Here is a 19,558-nt window from a genome sequence, read left to right as displayed (position 1 = left end):
CCTGAGAGTCATGGCTAAGCGCTGACCTCGGCACGTTTGGAAAACATATTCATTTGTAGATATTGTTGCTTCATTACACTTTGATGAGCCTGGATAACGTATGTCCAGTTTATTAACTCAGTTTGATTATACCATGGAAGTGACAAATAGATTCAAGAGATGAGATCTGATGGACAGACTGTCTGAAGAACTATGGACAGAGGTTCGTGACATTGTACAAACCATCCCCAAGAAAAAGAAATGAAAAAAGGCAAAATGGTTCTCTGAGGAGGCCTTACAAATAGATGAGAAAAGAAGAGTAGCAAAAGGCAAAGGATAAAAGGAAAGATATATCCATCTGAATGCAGAGCTCCAAAGAATATCAAGGAGGGTTAAGAAAGCCTTCCAAAATAATCAGTGCAAAGAGATAGAGGAAAGCAATACAATGGGAAAGACTAGATATCTATTCAAGAAAATTAGAGATACCAAGGGAACATTTCATGCAAAGATGGGCACATAAAGGACAGAAATGGTATGGACCTAACAGAAACAGAAGATATTAAGAAGAGGTGGCAAGAATACACAGAACTATACAAAAAAGATCTTCACAACCCAGATAACCATGATGGTGTGATCACTCACCTAGAGCCAGACATCCTGGAATGTGAAGTCAAGTGGGCCTTAGAAAGCATCACTATGAACAAAGCTAGTGGAGCTGATGGAATTCCAGCTGCGCTGTTTCAAATCCTAAAAGATGATGCTGTGAAAGTGCTGCACTCAATATGCCAGTGAATTTGGAAAAGTCAGCAGCGGCCACAGGACTAGAAAAGGTCAGTTTTCATTCCAATCCCAAAGAAGGACAATGACAAAGAGTGTTCAAACTACCACACAATTGCACTCATTTCACATGCTAGCAAAGTGATGCTCAAAGTTCTCCAAGTTAGGTTTCAACAGTACCTGAACTGAAAACTTCCAGATGTTCAAGCTATATTTAGAAAAGGCAGAGAACCAGAGATCAAATTGCCAACATCCATTGGATCATCGAAAAAGCAAGAGAATTCCAGAAAAACATCTACTTCTGCTTCACTGATTATGCTAAAGCCTTTGACTGTGTGGACCACAACAAACTGTGGAAAATTCTGAGAGATGGGAATACCAGACCATCTTACCTGCCTCCTGAGAAATCTGTATGCAGGTCAAGAACCAATAGTTAACTGGAGAAGGAAATGGCAACCCACTCCAGTATTCTTGCCTGGAGAATCCCAGGGATGGGAGCCTGGTGGGCCGATATCTATGGGGTCACACAGAGTTGGACGTGACTGACGTGATTTAGCAGTAGTAGCAGTAGTATCTGCAAACTGGATATAAGCAATGGGAAGAAAAATGTCTACAAAAACTTTATTACCATTTTGTCAGGTTTGAGGCTTGGTCACTGATCAAAGGATCAGAATATAATAAAATACAACTGATTATTAAATTACAAAAAAAAAAAAAAAAAAGAACCAATAGTTAGAACTGGACATGGAACAATGCACTGGTTCAAAATTGGAAAAGAGTATGTCAAGGCTGTATATTGTCACCCTGCTTATTTAACTTATATGCAGAATACATCATGAGAAACGCTGGCCTGGATGAAGCACAAGCTGGAATCAAGACTGCTGGGAGAAATAATAACCTCAGATATGCAGATGACACCACCCTTATGGCAGAGAGTGAAGAAGAACTAAAGAGCCTCTTGATGAAAGTGAAAGAGGAGAGTGAAAAAGTTGGGTTAAAACTCAACATTCAGAAAACTAAGATCATGGCATCTGGTCCCATCACTTCATTGCAAATAGATAGGGAAACAGTGGAAACAGTGGCAGACTTTATTTTGGGGGGCTCCAAAATCACTGCAGATGGTAACTGCAGGCATGAAATTAAAAGAGGCTTGCTCCTTGGAAGAAAAGTTACGACCAACCTAGATGGCATATTAAAAAGCAGAGACATTACTTTGTCAACAAAGGTCTGTCTCGTCAAGACTATGGTTTTTCCAGTAGACATGTATGGATGTGAGAGTTGGACTATACAGAAAGCTGAGTGCTGAAGAATTGATACTTTTGAACTATGGTGTTGAAGAAGAGTCTTGAGAATCCCTTGGACTGCAAGGAGACCCAACCAGTCCATCATAAAGGAAATCAGTCCTGAATATTCATTGGAAGGACTGATGCTGAAGCTAGAACTTCAACAGTTTAGCCACCTGATGCGAAGAACTTACTCATATGAAAAGACCCTGATGCTGGGAAAGATTGAGGACAGAAGGAGAAGGGGACAACAGAGGATGAGACAGCTGGATGGCATCACCGACTTGATGGACATGAGTCTGAGCAAGCTGCAGAAGTTGGTGACGGACAGGGAAGCCTGGCGTGCTGTGGTCCATGGGGTCCTAAAGAGTCAGACACGACTGAGTGACTGAACTGAACTGAACTGAACTGAACTGATTGTCTCACAATTCTGGGAGGCTGTAAGTCCAAGATCAAGGTGTTGGTGGGGCTGGTGGAACCTGCGGCCTCTCTCCTTGGCTTGCAGAAGGATGTCCTCCCCCCACCCCCCGGTGTCCTCATGTGCTCTTTCCTCCGAGGGCATGCGCATGCATGCTTGGTTTGTCTTCTTATAAAGATACCACCAGTCCTAGCAGATTAAGGGTCCACCCTTATGGCCTCATTTAACCTGAATCACCTCTTTAAAGACCCTGTCTCCTAATAGTCACATTAGGGGTCAGGACATCACCATATGAAATCTGGGGGGTGGGGGGGGGGGCACAGTTCAGTGCAGACACCTCTCCTCATCTATGGGTCCCTCACCCTCCTCCTTACATACCTACCTCCTTCTCTTCTCTCACTACAGACCCACTTTCTCTTTTTCTGTGGTTTTAACTCATTTGCCCTTTTAAGTGTTCACTCAGGAGAGTGGAATGTGCTGAGTTCACAGTCCTTGGACCCATGGTTTCACCTCAGGCCTGTTTTGCTTGGCTCGATGACCAGGACCCTTCCTGTGGGTGACTCCCTCCCACACTGGGCTTGTACAGTCCTCACCCTCTCTGTGCCCCGAGACCCAGCTTGGCTCCTCCTTAGGGGGTCTGGTCCCCCTGGGAATTCATGAGTGGGACCCCCAAACTACACCCTCTCACTCCCAAACTGTAAGACCTGCACATTGAGGTTTCCTTGGTCCCCCCAGGCAGAGAAGTTCAGAGAAGTCAAGGGCGGGAGCCCCTTGAAGAAGTTGCGGGAGTTCAGAGACAATGCCTGATAGACGGACAATCGCACCCTGGCCCACATCTTAGAGGAGGTTCCCAGCCTCTGTCTCCATCTCTCACTCAAGCATGTTTTACCCTGGTACAGGGATCATCTCTTTCTCACATCGTTTTTATTCAGTCACCACACACACACACACACACACACACACACACACCCTGCATCAGTCATACTCCACACCATCCTAACACCCCACTGCACACAATCCCACTAAACAGACACCCCACCAAGCACATGCATACTCACTGCTCACACCGACACGTGCAGTCCCTCTCCTCACAAACTCCACAACATACACCCCACCCCTCACACGATTCCACTGCATGTACCCCACTACTCACACACACCCCACTAATAAGCACTCCACTACATGCAATTTCACACACATATACTGCAGTACTCAACACACATATTCACACATACACTCCTACAAAATCTACGTGCTTACACACAATCCCACTATGTACATGCACAACCCTCCATATTCATCACAACTCACATATGCACATGAACACAGTCCCCTACACCCATATTCCTCACACACCCATGCACACGCACCCACACAACACTGTATTCGCTCCCCACTATTCACACACACACCACCACACAAAACTTGTGTGCACATATATCCACCCCTTCCACGTACCTGTACAGACACTACATATGCAACTCTCTTTACATATATCCACCTCTACACACACACTTTCGTTCCACTATCCACACCCCCCATATCCACACTCACACACCTCATTACACACATGCCCACAAACACACAAACTCACACACACAAGCTTTACCCCTCCTTATTCTAAAATGCTGATGACGACGCTCTCCACACCCCTGAGCCTCATATGCAGGAGTGTCCTTCCTACCTGTCCAAGCTGCATGTCACCATTCCTTACTCAGATCCCTTTCTTCAGTCAGGCTGATCACTTGCCTTCTTCAGAAGCTGTGAACTCCTCCTGACTGCTCAGCACACATTGCCTGCCACGCAGTAGGGGTCTGATAACTTTGTGTTGAACTGAATTCTCTCTATGCAAATGTTTTGACTCAGGCTTTTTTATTTTTTAAAAAACTTTTCACTTATTTGGTTGCACTGGGTCTTAGCACATGGAACCTTCTTTGCCACATGCAGGATCTTTAGTTGCAGCATGTGGGATCCAGTTCCCCGAGCAGGGATTGAACCCAGGCCTCCTGCATTAGAAGCTTGGAGTCTTAACCACTGGTCCACCGGGGAAGTCCCAGGAAAGGGTCATCTGTTTTGCACTATACTCCTTCTTTCTCATGTACCAGGATGTCAAAATTGAAACTGTGATCTAAGTGAGTAGATATCAGACATCAAAAGTGTGAGACTCCCTGAAGAGTTTCCAAGGTAATTTTAGTCAAGAACCAGTTTCCTGATTTATGAGGTTCCTCCCCCTTTTCACAGCATAAAAGCTGACAAAGTAGAGATGGAAGTGGAAGGGACTTGATGGGGTTTCTTTGTGCTGTTACTGCAGCCTGGGAGTCCCAGTCCCCTGGAGAATGGTAGAACTATCTCCTTGACCTCAAACTTACAGAGTCGGGTTCAATGAGGAAATTCAGAGAGGGTGACATACATTTGCTGGAGAAAGCAAGCAAGTTCCAGGGTCCTGGGGCAGCAGTCAGAACAGAGGGGGGAGGTGGGTGGGGGTGTAACTCCACTCTTATCGATGGTGGGATAAGGACACGGGAAAGAGGCTGATCTGCACCCATGTGGAGTCCTTCTCATCCAGGACTGTCTGGGAGAGAAAGGTCTCACTCGTCAAGGCTGGTGGTGAAAAGGTCTGGCAGAGAACCAGGACTTGGGTGGGGGGTGGGGGGCAGCCGGCTGGAGAAGGGGCCCGGCAGCAGCAGGAGCCAGTGGGGGCCTCAAGAGGCCCAGGCAAGCCCGCAATGTAGTCATGGGTGGAATCTGTCAGGCTTGCAGGCCGTGGAGCCAACTCACGACGGCACAGGCTCCAGCCACGCAACCTCCTCCCTGTCCACACACCGTCCCCTGCCCCACCCCTGGCTGCAAGATGAGCACACGAGCCAGCCCGGCTTCATCTCCACTGGGAGGCTCCAGGAATCTCAGGCCTTGAGGGGACAGGCAGGGTGCTGGGGTCCTGTTCTTGACCAAAGATGGCAGTGTGGACTCATCTTGGTAGGCTAGACCTTCTGCTCGTCTGAGCACTAGTCTCCATGCACTGGCAGGGAGAAAACAATAGGTGACAGGAAAGTTTCACTTTGATTACATTCCAGAGTCATCCGTGCTCAGCGTGCTGGTTACATGCATGTTTCCTCAAATTCTTTTGTTTTTCTGTCTGACTACCTGGTGCTTCAAACGTGGTCCCTGCATTTTCTTTGATCTGCCATACTGTCCAACACTTGACTGGGGAGGTATTTGCTGGGCTGGGCACGGGGACTGGCTGGGGCCAGGCTCTCACACCGTGCCATCCAGACTGTCTCAACCACTGCGGTCTGTACCCAGGGTACTGACTGTTCTGCTTTGGCTCCATGTTTATCATTCCTACAAGGAGGAGTCAGCCGACTGATCCACAAAATTTGCGCATTCCAAGGAGTTAAATCTAATAAACAGTGCTGTTTTCAGAGAACACTGTAAATCTTATTTCAACGACATCTGCTGGACACTCAGTGAAGAACCGTATGTGTGATTTTTAAAGTGTATTTTGTCAATTATTATTTTATTTACTTTATTATGTTTTCAGGCACACATTTCAAGCTTGGGAGATGCACAAAAAGATTATCTCTAACTATTAGGAACTCAGTATTATATAGGTGATATTAAACCAACAAATAAACCACCACAAAATTTAACTTTGAAATTATTAAAAGCTTGGGTTGGGGATCTTATCCATTGATCAGCCTGATGCCCAGGAAAAAAAAATCATGACATCTGCCAGGAAATCCATGGAAATAACTGTATTGTCAATGTCATATATGTAAAGATTGGTTTAAAAAAGACAGTTTTGACCTACCAAGGTCACATGACTTTTCTGTACCTTTCTTTTTGGCCACACCATGCAGCTTGTAGAATCTTAGTACCCTGACCAGGGATCGAAGCTGGGCCCCGGCAGCGAGAGCACTGACTTCTAACCACTGGACCACCAGGGAATCCCTGTTAACTGTTAAACTTCACTGTAAAAGTATAAATTGAATGGATTATATTCAGAAGGGTTTTATTATGAAGAAATCTGAGTTTAAGTCTTAGAAGTGATCATAGGAATATAGTGAAGTGAAGTCACTCAGTTGTGTCTGATCCCGTGGACTGTAGCCCACCAGGCTCCTCTGTCTATGGGATTTTCCAGGCAAGAATACTGGAGTGGGTTGCCATTTCCTTCTCCAGGGTATCTTCCCGACCCAGGGATCGAACCAAGGTCTCCCTCATTGCAGGCAGACACTTTAACCTCTGAGCCACCAGGGAAGCCCTTTTAGGAACATAGTTGCCTATCAAAATAAATATCTTATGTATAAGCAACGTTGAAAATTCAGGAACACAGGATCATAACAAGCCCTGCCATCACAATCAAAGTCAAAGAAGAAATGTATACAAGAATACAGAGAATGAGGAAGTTGGGGAGAGATCTTAAGAAATAAGCGGCATATATAATTTTTTTTTAAGTTTCAGGCATGCTATAAATCTCCAGCTCAAATGAGCAGCTTTTCTCAAACTGTGGGCACAGGACTAGTTTTGTGGGGCTTGACCTACACTGAACATAGACTGGATAGGCTTCCACAATAAAGGCAAAAGAAGGGAGTATGCATCTAATACTGCTTCTACACCAAACCCAATGGAAACTATCATAAAGGAATTTAAACACACACACGCACACACACCAACTGGGAAAACAGGCACTGATGGCAAAATTGTGGAAACCAAGAAGCATGGGGACAAGTGGCGAAGGATTTAATAGATACAAGAAAGTGGAGACTAGCCCAGCAATGGGAAATGCTGAGAAACCAGGAGGTGCACAGCTACCCCTTCAAACATTCAGGCATTGAAACCACCAGATACCTCAGTGCTCCAGGAAAAGAGGAGCTGCACTAAGGATGGTGGGAGAGGTGATCCAAATACCAATGGAGGGAATCCCCTGGGAGTCCAGCGGTCAGGCCTTGGCACACTCACTGTGGGGTCCCAGCCCTGTGTCGGGGAACTAAGAGCCCATAAGCCACGCAGCACAGCCCCACCCCCCTCAAAAAAAAAAAAAAAAGTGGTAAAGATGCAGATACAAATAGATCCCTGGATCCTTGCCCCCTCCAACCTGGTCCTCCTTCAACAGAAGTCATGATGTTTCTTTGGAATAAAAACAGGAGGTCTCCAGACCAGGGGCACCACATACAACCGGGCTCAGGTACAGCCAGAGATTAGTGACCGCACGTGCGTCCCTCACCACATGCCTTCCCACCCGGCTCCCAGGGACTGACAGCAGACCTCTGCTCTCAGCCCGGAGTCAGATTCTTCTCCAGGAAGCCAGACCAAGAGCAAAGACCTTAAAACACTGACCCCAGGTGTTTTTCAGGTAACTGCCTACCAAGCACCCTACAGAAAAGGAACTTGAGTATACAAGCCCCATCCATTCATGCAGACCTTCCAATTGAGCACTTTCATCCCTTTTCTCTTACTTGTGATAAACGAGGTTCACTGGGCATTTAAGGAAAGCCTCTAATGTGCACAAACAGACCCAAATAGACAGAAGACAGCAACATGGAAGATACAGTGGATTCTTGGATTCTTCAAAAACATAAAAAAAAAAGAAAATTATTTTAGGGGTGATATTCCACTCAAGCCAAAAATAAATGCTATTAAGAATATTTTCTTAAAACTGAAAAAAACTTGGAAATTAAAATACATAATGGCAGGCAGAGGCAGGAAAAAAAATCAGTAAGATTGAAAGGTAAAGCTGAAGAAATCTTTCAAAAAGTAGAACAAAATAAGAGATGGAAAACTGGGAGTAAAAGACAACAAAGTGGAAGATCAGGAGAGGAGGTCCAACACCTGAGGAGTGGGAGGTTCACAGAGTGGGAAACACAGGAGCAGAGCACTTATCAACCAAGTAAGGACATTTCTCTAGGACTGGAGATCGTAGGGCTTTGTCCGAAAAGGTTCAAGAGGATGAAACCACAGCAAGGGACATCTTCATGGACCACTGGGGGGAAAAAACAAGTTCTAACAGCTTGAAGAGAAAAAGAAAAGTGTCACAAAGTGACCGCTAGGCCACAGAGCAATGCCTTTGAAATTCTGGGTGACCTCTGACTACATGCTGTTAAACTATCAATGCTGGGAGAAGAGAATAAAGCATTTTCAGATCTCATCTTTATAGGGAAACTGCTCAAGGATGCATGCCACCAAAGGGGGAACAATCAAGAAGGGGATGACACACGGCACAAGACATCTAACGTAAGAGGTGAAGGCGGTCGCTGAGATGGGGTAGGCCCCAGAAGAGGGCGGGCAGGCAGAGCAGAGGAAGGGTGTCACGGCTGTCCCGACCTCAAAGCAGACAGCATGCGAGGCAGCAGGACTGTCACCTTTATCGGCAGTGGATGGCTGAGCTCAAAGACGGATGCTCCCAACAGGAACAACTTTCAGAAGCTTCATGACCTTTTACATCAGTATCTTAGCAAGATCATTGCTTTCTAAAATCAAAAATGCAGAAATAAAAAGCTGACTGAATCAGAGGAATTCTGTACACTCATAGCTACCTATATACGCAGAGATACAGGAAAGTGCTGACCGAAGAGGCCTTTTTAGGGAGGCGGGTAGCTGGAAAAGAGATGAGACGGACGTTTTGCTATGCACGCATTCTTTCCTTGACTTGTTCCAAAATGAAAAAAATACATTCCACCATTAAAAAAAGGATGGAATGAAAAAATCCTGAGCATCATGCATAGCAAGGAAGTAGATTTGTCAAACAGGTAAAACTATGTCTAATACACACACATTGAGTCAGTGTTTACCATACATGTGTTTAATGGAGTGTGACAGAAAATGTTTCCTATTGTGGGCTGCAAAGAAATCTGACAGTGCTAAATTGAGCACCTCTGCAACTGAACAACTGTCTTTCCTACAATGTCACACTCACTGGGTCCTGAGCACTACCATATTTAGGATGTTCGTGCACCAGTGGGCGGGTGTGTGAATGGAACCAGAAAACGTCCATCCTTGTGTCAGTGTCCCACGTGTACGGTCCACTCACGTCTACGAGGCATTCCTCCATAACGACAGTGTTTGGGTGAGCCTCAGGACAGCTGAGGATTTGTGGCTTTCTAGGGATGTGGGAAACTATGAAAAACTATAGAGAATTATTTTAAAACAAACCCCCCAAAAACATTATTAGTAAAATAATGTCTATTCCAAGATTTCTTAATGTCTTCTGTAACATTCCATTCAGAATGCAGAAAGCCAAAGTTCTTCCCTAAGGATGGGTGCAAATGGAATGTAATAATACATTACAAGAAACGCAATTATGTCATTCCCCACCAGATCACTTTTGTTGAAGAACTGCTCACTTAGCAACCGAGGTGTCAACCTGTTGAGATCTGCTAGAGACCCCAGAAACTGGGAGCAATGAGCCTTCTCAGGGAGCATAATGAATGCAAGTGCCTGGACTGTCTCATGGGCGAACTCAAAGGACAAACCCTCAGCACCACACTCGCGCCCCTGAGAAATCACACACACAACCATTTTCCTATCAACATCCTTCAACTTAACAATTTAAATCATCTACACTGCAACTAAGGTCACATAGGCACCACACCTAGCAGAGTTACACACGAACATTCCCTGTTCACAGGCGTTCAGCTTCAGAGCGACAACGATGCTCTTCACAGTCAAGGGCACAATCGCATTTTAAAACATTAAGAGTGGGATGCACAACAGACGCTCGCACAACGGCAGAGAACCCTGTTCTTGGCAGAGCACCTGAAGGAGCCATTGCTATATATACCCAAACAACTGAACAGTTTACGTTAGTAGTTTCCTATACAAAAGTTAAAAGAAAAAAGTACCCCACCAAAAAACAACCCAGATCAGTATTTCTTTTTTCCTTAATTAACCTTTTTATTCTAGGTACGGTTGGTGAAATCATGAGACTTTCCAGCATCCTGGTCTTGAGAAGTTTTTCAAGTTGCAGGATGCCTCACTTTGGACTTTTACCTAGTAAGCTCAAAGCAAACCCTGAAATGGATATAGAAATTTGTGAAACAATGACAGTTTCCAAAATTTGAAAAACAGGAGATTTAAGGCAGATGATAACACCAAAAACAATCAGTCAAGCATTAAAATGGCACCCTGGAAATGGTTAAGAGTACAACCTAATCTTCTGTCAGTTTTCATCATATGGTGAAACTATCCTGTCAGGAGACAACAGTTGAGGCACAGCATGATCAGGACGCGCCAAGGCGACCCCCGGTGATGTGTTCACAGAAGGAGAACTGCACTCCTGCACAGCCAGACCAACCGGCCCCTCAACCCCACTGCATTCCTGGGAAAAGACAGTGCAAGTTCTTCCCTAAGAGGTAAAGACTAACAGGAACCTACACTCACTCTGGAAAAATGGGAAAATGTAACGGAAAAAGAGCACTGAATGCTGAGTTTAACAGCTTTTTTACTGGAAGAATTTATTGGTCATATACACACCATAGGAAAACTATCCCCTCTCCCCACAGAAAGGTAAGGCAAAAAATTAGATTCATAAGAGAAGTATACATTCAAAGTAGGCAAAAATATGGTGCATGTTTTTAAAACAGAAAAATATGAAAATAATTTCACTATGAAATGCTTTGATTGGCATGTGACTTGGTACTTATTCCCTATCAACCAGATCCAACTGCTCTAATAAATCTCTATTATATATGTTTCAGAATAGCTTTTTTTAAAAATCTATTTTTAAGCCAAAACATAAAATCTGTATTTGTGCATCCATGAACAAATCATCCTCCTTGGTATCTTCAGAGATCCAAGATGCTAACAGATTAATAATTTTTTTAAAAAAAAATTTCAAGCCACAGATTAACAAATATACTTCTTCAAAGTTTCCTGGATGACACTACCAAAAGTAACTTGTATTACTGTACTCTGGATTTTCAGATATAAATACCAGTCAATGGTTGGTTGGCCATTACACGACAACTGTAATTATCCTTATAATTGGGTCACAGTATAGAGAATGCCTTATCTTTTCTTTGCTGGAACCCTGTAATTTGACCCTAAAATTCGTAAGCGTACCGTTTTCTGTGCTTTAAGCGGACACACTGACTTTGCAGTCTATGCTATGTAAGAGGGCAGGTAACTCTAGCACAGAAGAAACGATATAATGTGGTGTGGGGGATGACTTCAGGGGCACCATCCCATTTTTATTTATCCAGACTGTTGCCTTCAGCCCTGCATTGAGGCCTCCTTGAATATCAGTTTCCAGCGTGTCACCAACCATCACACAGTCCCCAGGCTGTACCCCGAGGAGGTCACAGGAGTAATAAAATATGGAAGGTGCTGGTTTCTCCTCTTTCTGCTCTCCACCCACAACAATAGCATCAAAATAGGACTGACAGGCACAAGCCTCAATCTTCTCCCTCTGGGTCTGTCGTTCTCCATTTGTCAATAAGAGAAGGCGGACCTCCTTTCGAAGTTCAGTGAGCATGGCTTTGACCTCTTCGGCCAGCGTCATGTGCTGTAAACGTGTCGATTTCCACAGGAAATAACATTCTTCAGCTAATTTCCTATTGGCTGCACCACCTTTGGTTTCCTGGATTGCTTCTTCCCAGTGTGAAGTCCTGAGGTCAGTAATGCATGTATTAGAAGGATGAAAACATTCCTTGCTGAGTTTAACTTGAACTTTGTTGCAGATGATTTCAGCCTCTTCTTTGTAATGGTATTTTGATTGTAAGAGCTTTATCACCTAAATAAAGGAAAATAACTCCATCAACACACTTCATGTCTTCAATACCCACGTCCTCAGAAGCTGTGAGCCTATAAACCAAGAGCAAAGACAGATTCTAACTCCACTCCTGACTTAGGGATGCTCTATTGCCTCATCATTTCTGGTGGGAATTAGTCGTAGTATTAGAGCACAATGGACTTCCCTGGTGGTCCAGTGTCTAAGAATCTGCCTGTCAATGCAGGGGACATGGGTTCAATCCCTGATCCAGGAACTAAGATCCCATATGCCGTGGGACAACAACGCCCACGTACACCACAGCTCCTGAAGCCCATGCGCTCTAGAGCCTGTGCTCCGTGGTGAGAAGCCCATGCGCCACACCTAGAGAGTAGCCCCCGCTCACTGCAACTAGCGAAAGCCCGCTCGCAGCAACGAAGACCCACCACAGTCAAAAATAAATAATTAAAAGTTCAAAACACAAACAAAAAAAACACCAGAGTGAAGATTTCTCAACATTTCCAGACAATTCATTCACACACACACACACACACACACACCCTGATTTCTTCTAAGGAGATTCTTTACATATAGCTATAAAAATCCCTCATTTGTCAGTTTAAGTCTGTCACCTTTTATTCTGCTCATGAAAACATGAAAATAAAACTGTGCTTATATTTAGTAAAATATATATTTCTAACAACCAATATTTAGACTCTTCCCAAATATAAGGCTAGTTCACCTAACCTCTCCTTTATATCCATTTTATCTTTTGGAGGCCTAGGTTAACCACCACATTACTGCTGCTATTGCTGCTAAGTCACTTCAGTCGTGTCCGGCTCTGTGCGACCCCACCCCTGGGATTCTCCAGGCAAGAACACTGGAGTGGGTTGCCATTTCCTTCTCAACCACATTAAAGGGGACCCAATTCTGTACTTTTAAAAACATGTATGTGTAGTTCCCATGGAATCAAGCATGTTCTGTGATTTCGGCAGTCTAATGACAGTGGTTCTTCCTAACCTACTTTTCCAGATAAAAATCCTGAAGAAGTTCTGAGTCGCCCTCTTTGTCACACTGGTTCTGAATCCCTTATCATAATCCCTCTTAGGATCCCACAGCTCTTTACCTTGGCTTTTCGTTATATGAGGTTCTTACCATGGTGCCTGTTTGCTAACATTTTCTAAGACTCTGATACGGCAAGTATTATGCTCAACGCTCACATATATTATTTCTAATCTCTTCTACAACTCCCCAAGGGAGCTTCCTTCTTGAGATGAGGGAAAGGAAGTTTAGAACCAATAAAAAACTTGCCCCAGCTGGGGAAAAAAAAAAAGAACTTGCCCTAGCTGAGATTGAAGCCCATACTTGCCTACCTCCACAGGTCACATGTGTACCTTCATACTATATATTCAGCACTGGAGACTGGTCCCCATGTTCTCATGACATTATTTGATGAGGACAATAATCATCACAATTGCTGGGTTGAGTGCCCTGAGAGTAACATGGAAAACTGGAAATAAACGGTAAGAAGCAACCCCAGGGCTGTTGGGTAAAGAGGGCAGAGAAAGGAACATTTAAACCAAGGCATTCCCACGCCCAAATGTGCGGATGGGAGGAGATCATTCTAGAAAGAAGGAACAGCACAAAGACACAGTGAACTGGGAAAGGCCGGAAGCTGAGTTCAGCCACAGTGGAAACCCAGGGGGAGGGTGCCAGGGGAGGCTGGAGCGGGTGCTACCAAATTCCCCAGACACACCTTACTCCCACAGGTGAGTGGCCTCCTCCTCCAAGGACCTAGGCTTCTCGGCCTAAGAGCTATATCTCTCCACACGGGCACCCATGCATACTTAGCCAGAGGATGGCCCGAGTAGGTCTCAACCAGCAAAAAGCAGAAATTGGTGGGTAAATATCGCAGCTTTCTTGCCCCTTCGGAGGAAGAGTGAAATATGTCTGCATGTGTCTCCTACAGTCCCAAGCCATGCACACTGTTACCTGCTCCTCAGCACGGTTTGTATTAGGTTCTTCCCCTTTCCCATCCGACTCCACCATCCCCTGCAGTGCTTCCTAAGGTCACTTGCCAAGTGAGTTACTTGCACTTGGGAGTGTAAATAATTCAATTACTTGAAGTCTCTGTACTGGGGACATCTGAGAAAAGTCTATCAGCCGAGGCACTTCTGGATCTTTGAGGATGAGTGTAATACACACAGCTGGGGCTAAAATCTTCCTGTTGTTGAAGCGAAGCAGTCAAACAAGTGTTCCCTAAACTCTACGCGGAATAAATGATCTGCTATTCACGCCAGACACTCAGTTCACCTGCTGAAAAGGCGAAAGAGCTGTAGACACCTTCTTCCTGTAATAGCTAAGAAAAGCCTTATTAGTCCAATGAAAATATACCCACCCTAAGAACTTCAGCTCAGGGCAAAATACTGAAATGTTTTGCTTTATAAAGTTAAATTTCAATGAACCAATCAAGCCTTTTCAATCACCATCTTTTCTAGCAATGTCAAGTAACTTACTCCAGGGCTATGAAGGTCACTATACAGTTTCAGCAATGCTACCGCTACACAATAAAAGGACACAGGCCTCGAGGACTCCACAGTACTCCTGATTCAACAGGAACCAGCTCATTGTTCATTGGGTTAGAGCTCCCAATAAAGATCCAGTTTCCTGTAAACGGTAATTGGCAATTCATTAAATACATTCCTGGGATGTGAAAAAGCCAATTAGCTCACCTGAAAGGGAGATTCTTGCAGAGGCATGGGATATGGAGCCCAAGTTTCAAAACTGCTTCCCATTACATTCCCTGATTTAACTTTGCCACAAAGACTAATTACATATTCATTTCAAATAACCAGTGGTATTTAAACAGTATTAACATCTTTGGGAAAAAAGTTTATCAGTCATTTACATATTATTGTTAGTTCAAACAGAAATAACATCTAAAGTGAATTAGTCCACATTATTGGTGCAAGCTCACCAAACATCTGCACTGAGAAAAGCGAAGTTTTAACTAGATTGAGATAGAGAAAAAAGATCTCTAATGTAGAGGTATGATGACATCTTGTGTAAGGGCCTGCAATCTTGGTGTAAGGACATCTTGGGCAGGCCTGAGAAGGGTTCTGAGGAGAATGAGGCCACTAGACACCAACAGGCATGATGAAGGGAGAGACGGAGTGCAATATAAACTTAAACTCCATCTCCTTCACGACTCTATTGAAGGTTATATCCCAACACATATAGAAAGGAAACGCTGCACTACCTCCTGCTTTCCAGACCCAGAATTAAAGTTAACACCATCAGTACTAATGTGTGTGCTAAGTCACTTCAGTTGTGTCCGACTCTTTGCAACCCTATAGACTGTAGCCTGCCAGACTTCTCTGTCCATGGGATTCTCTAGGCAAGAATACTGGAGTGGGTTGCCATTCCCTTCTCCAGGGAGTACTAATGTTTAGCTATGATTTAAAAATACTTTTTTGAGGGCTAGTGTGGGAGCTGTATAACACATATGATTAAGATATGAAGTGGTTAAATTCTAAATAAAACTAATTTAAAAATACATGCTCAAAAAAAAAAAAAAAATACATGCTCACAAAACATGATGGCTGCATACAGACTAACCAAGTCAACCAGTTTTCCTGTTGTTTTTAGTTCAAGACTTTGTTCAAATATCATGTACTCCATGGGGCCTAACCTCACCAACCTATTTTGAGACTGCAATTCTTTCTCCCCTCCACTTTTTCTAACACATTTGTAAGTAAAAGCACATTTAATAGGTTCACTGTCATCCCTATTGGAAAGTAAACTAAAAAATGCAGGAACATTTTTTCCTGCATTTTGTTATTTAGTCACTAAGTCGTGTCTGACTCTTTGGCAACCCCATGGACTATAAAGCTCTCCAGGTTCCTCTGTCCATGGGATTTCTACTTGAGTAGGGACACTAAAATACAGGCCTGAAGTGGGTGGAAAAAAGTAGTTTTCCCAGATGACTAAAAAAAACAGTAATAAAGCTGATAGCCAATATTTTGTAATAACTGTAAATGGAAAGTAAAACCTGTATAAAAATTTTTTTAAAGAGGTTGGAAAAAAAAAAATATTAGAGCTGATATTTAGTCAGTATGGGCTTCGCTGGTAGCTCAGGCAATAAAGAGTTCACCCGTAATGCAGGAGACCAAGGTTCCATTCCTGGGTCAGGAAGATCCCTTGGAGGAGGGAATGGAAACCCATTTCGGTATTCTTGCCTGGAGAATCCCATGGACAGAGGAGCCTGGTGGACTCCAGTTCATGGGGTCACAAAGAGCCAGACAGAACTGAGTAATTACACAAACACACAAACACACAGTCAGTACATGACTCCTTCTCCTCAAGCCCAAGGCAATGGTTGGACTTTTCCCCCTTCCTCCTTTCATAAGTCATTCAGAGTGACTCAGAAAGCTGGTATGTTACTTTTAACTAGGCCAACATCTGTGGCTGTTGTATTCTTATGGGATAAAGCGATCCTAGATCCTATATAATCCTTGTATAGTTAATAGCATTTCATGGGATGTTTACAAAGGAAACAGAAAGAGAAACAAGTCTGGAAAACTGAACTTTTATCCATCCATTCAACATTCATTCAACATTTACCATGTGTCAAACAAAATGAATATGACAGTTTGTCTCCTCTTTACAAGTTCACTACTGGGACTTCCCTGGCAGTCCAGTGGTTAAGAAAGTGAGTTTCCAATGCAAGGGGCAAATGTCCAATTTCTGGTCAGGGAACTAAGATCTTACATGCCTCACAGTGAGCCCCCGCCCCGCCCCCTCCCCAAGCTCAAAAAAGAAACTCACTACTTAGTTGTGGGCATCTGAGTTGCAAAAATTAACTGCAGTATCCTTTGACAAGAACATTAAAAGACATATTAACAAAATACAGAGCTGGTATAAGGGAGGGTGTAAAGACCAAGGAGAAATACAATCTGACTTTTGTTTTAAAAATTTCGATGTGGTAGGAATGTGGAGGATGAAGCGGACACAGTAAGCCTGGAATCAAGACCACAGCAACAGTCTAGACGAGCAACAAGTACAGCTTTAACTAAGACAAGGGCATCGGGGATATGCAGGAAGACACAGACTTAGAGACAGAGTGGACAGTGGTACAATTCTGGAACACTGGACTCTATGTACTTCTCATACATTGCATTAAACCTAAGCAGATAGGGTTTCTGAGAACTAATACCACTACTCAAAATATCACTACTGAAAGATCTGAGGGGTTAAATAACTTGTTTGGGTGCTTTCAGCTAGGTATGGAGAAAACTGTGATTCGAACTCAACTGTCTCATTTTATGTATTTATTTATTTATATTTATTTTTTGGACAAGACACATGGCTTGTGGGATCCTAGTTCCACGCCCAGGGATTGAGCCCCCGCCCTTGGCTGAAAGGGCAGAGTCCTAACCACTAGGTCGCCAGGGAATTCCCTCAATTGCCTGATTTTTAAAGCCTACACTCTTGGTCTATAGCAAGAATTGGACTAAAACAAGGATTTAATTACAACACATTGGACTTTGCCTGCCAAGAACACACAGGTAAATATGTACAGTCTGCAGGGAGATATTGGAGGCAATATAACAGGGGATGGTGCCCCTGAGGTCAAGATCAAAGGCGTGAAGATGGAAAGGTCAGTCAATACTGTGTAATGCATCAGTAAAAAGTCATTAAAATAGACTTAAAATGTCCAGAATTCTATCAATTTAGGAGGTGCCTAATGATAGCTTTTTTTTTTTTTACTTAAAAAATTGACCTATCTTTGCTTTCTTTTTTGCAAAAATCGTATAAAAAATTGTTAACATTTTTCCTATGCGTATTTTGGAGAATCACTCTGCTAAACTGTTATACACAATAACTCAATTAATTCCCCAAAGTAGTCTTTTGAAATTGGCCCTAGTGTTGTACTGTAACACAGATGAGAGACTCAGGCTCTGCGTTGAATTATCTGCCCCAGATCTCGGAGCAAACTGTGGGGCCGAGCTGGTTACATGTGATTAAAGACTGATTATACTCTTATGGAGAATAAGAGAATGTTAAATAAAGACATCTTTAAAGAAAATAAACAAACAAACAAGAGTATTGGAAAGATCCGAAAACGCACCAGAAGTGGAATGCACCAAGAAAGAGGACGAAGAAGCTGAAGATCCAGGGAAACACAACTCAACTAACAAAGCATGAAGTGGGCGGGGCACGAAGGGTTGGAAGGATCAGGTTCCGAAAGTGGGCTTTTCAGATATAGTAATCCTTCGTTTTTCCCCGTAAAGCTGAATGCAGTAGAACGCGAGCAAGGGTGGCTTCAGGTCTTGAAGGGCACGGGAAAGAGCTGAAAGAGCATCAGTAGGTACGGGAAGCGGAGGGCGCCACTTCTGAGCAAGACCTCGTGAAAGTAAACCTGCTGACGGTCACACTCACCGCGGGGACCGCTGAGTGAAGTGCTCAGGCTCCAAGGTCCAGCGCTCATCGCGCCGGGGGCCCACACTCCCACGGCTAGGCCGGGAAAGCTAGGTGCGCGCGCGTCCCGGCAGCTCCAAACCGGCCCCGGCAGGAAGCCAGGCGCCCCGCGCGCGGCAGCCGCGCAACCCTGCCCTCGTGGCAGTTAAGCGACACCCTTCCGGGAGCCCGCGCTCCGGGAGCGCCGTCCGCTCGCAGACGCCCCTCGTCCTCTGCGCCGGGCGGCCGGCACACGGCGCCTCCGGGGTGAGGGACCCCGACACGCAGGGGGCTGACGGGGCAGTACCAGGGGCCCGAGGGGCAAGCGCGCGGGGCGCGGGGCTCGCCTGAGGGAAGCGGGAGCCGGGACGTTACCTCCAACATGCCCTTCCGACTCGCGCCGGCCGTGTCGATGAGCGTGTTGTCCAGGTCGAAGAAGACCGCCCGCACTCGGCTCAGCCCCATGCCGCCGCCGCCGCCGCCGCCAGCGCGACGCGCAAACGAGCCGCAGCCGCCGCCACCACCGCGCGCGCCTGCGCGAACCTGGCCCGGGACAGGGAAGGAGAGGGCGGGGCCGCGAGGCAGCCCAACCCTTCCGCACCGGCGCTGAGCTCCCGCGAGAAGTCTGCAGACCTGAGCTCTCCGGAATACTGAGGTCCCGCGAGACCTCGGCTTCGCGCTCTCTGAGGTGCGCGGAGGACTCCTCACCGTGCCACGGAACTTCTGAGTGGGTCGTGTGCGGGGTGGTCGGGAGCGCGGCTTCCTCATTTGTGCCTGTCTCTGCTTAACTCGGAGAACTATCAGTAACCTCAGAGATGCAGATGACACCACCCTTATGGCAGAAAGCTAAGAGAAACTGAAGAGCCTCTTGATGAAACTGAAAGAGGAGAGTGAAAAAGTTGGATTTAAACTCAACATTCAGAAAACTAAGATCATGGC

General features: G+C 44.9%; 2 protein-coding genes across 2 annotated transcripts in view; both read right to left on the bottom strand.

Moving 5' to 3' along the window:
* The window catches only part of NINL (ninein like), a 114,415-nt gene extending 95,278 nt beyond the window's left edge, over positions 1-19,137 (bottom strand). The window contains exon 1 of the mRNA XM_065920895.1: positions 18,995-19,137. The gene's annotated coding sequence lies outside the window, so the exon portion shown is untranslated. The remainder of the gene's footprint in view (positions 1-18,994) is intronic.
* NANP (N-acetylneuraminic acid phosphatase) lies at positions 10,323-19,131 on the bottom strand. Its single transcript, XM_065920932.1, has 2 exons — positions 18,995-19,131; positions 10,323-12,184 (listed from the first exon to the last, which is right to left on the bottom strand). The coding sequence occupies exons 1-2, from the start codon at positions 19,082-19,084 to the stop codon at positions 11,528-11,530; spliced, it is 747 nt and encodes a 248-aa protein (XP_065777004.1). The 5' UTR covers positions 19,085-19,131; the 3' UTR covers positions 10,323-11,527.
* Positions 19,138-19,558: the final 421 nt, after the last annotated feature.

This window comes from Muntiacus reevesi, chromosome 2 (genome assembly GCF_963930625.1).
Source record: "Muntiacus reevesi chromosome 2, mMunRee1.1, whole genome shotgun sequence".
In the NCBI taxonomy this organism is placed as follows: domain Eukaryota; kingdom Metazoa; phylum Chordata; class Mammalia; order Artiodactyla; family Cervidae; genus Muntiacus; species Muntiacus reevesi.
Note: the sequence above shows the minus strand (reverse complement) of the source record. Positions and strands in the feature narration are given on the sequence as shown.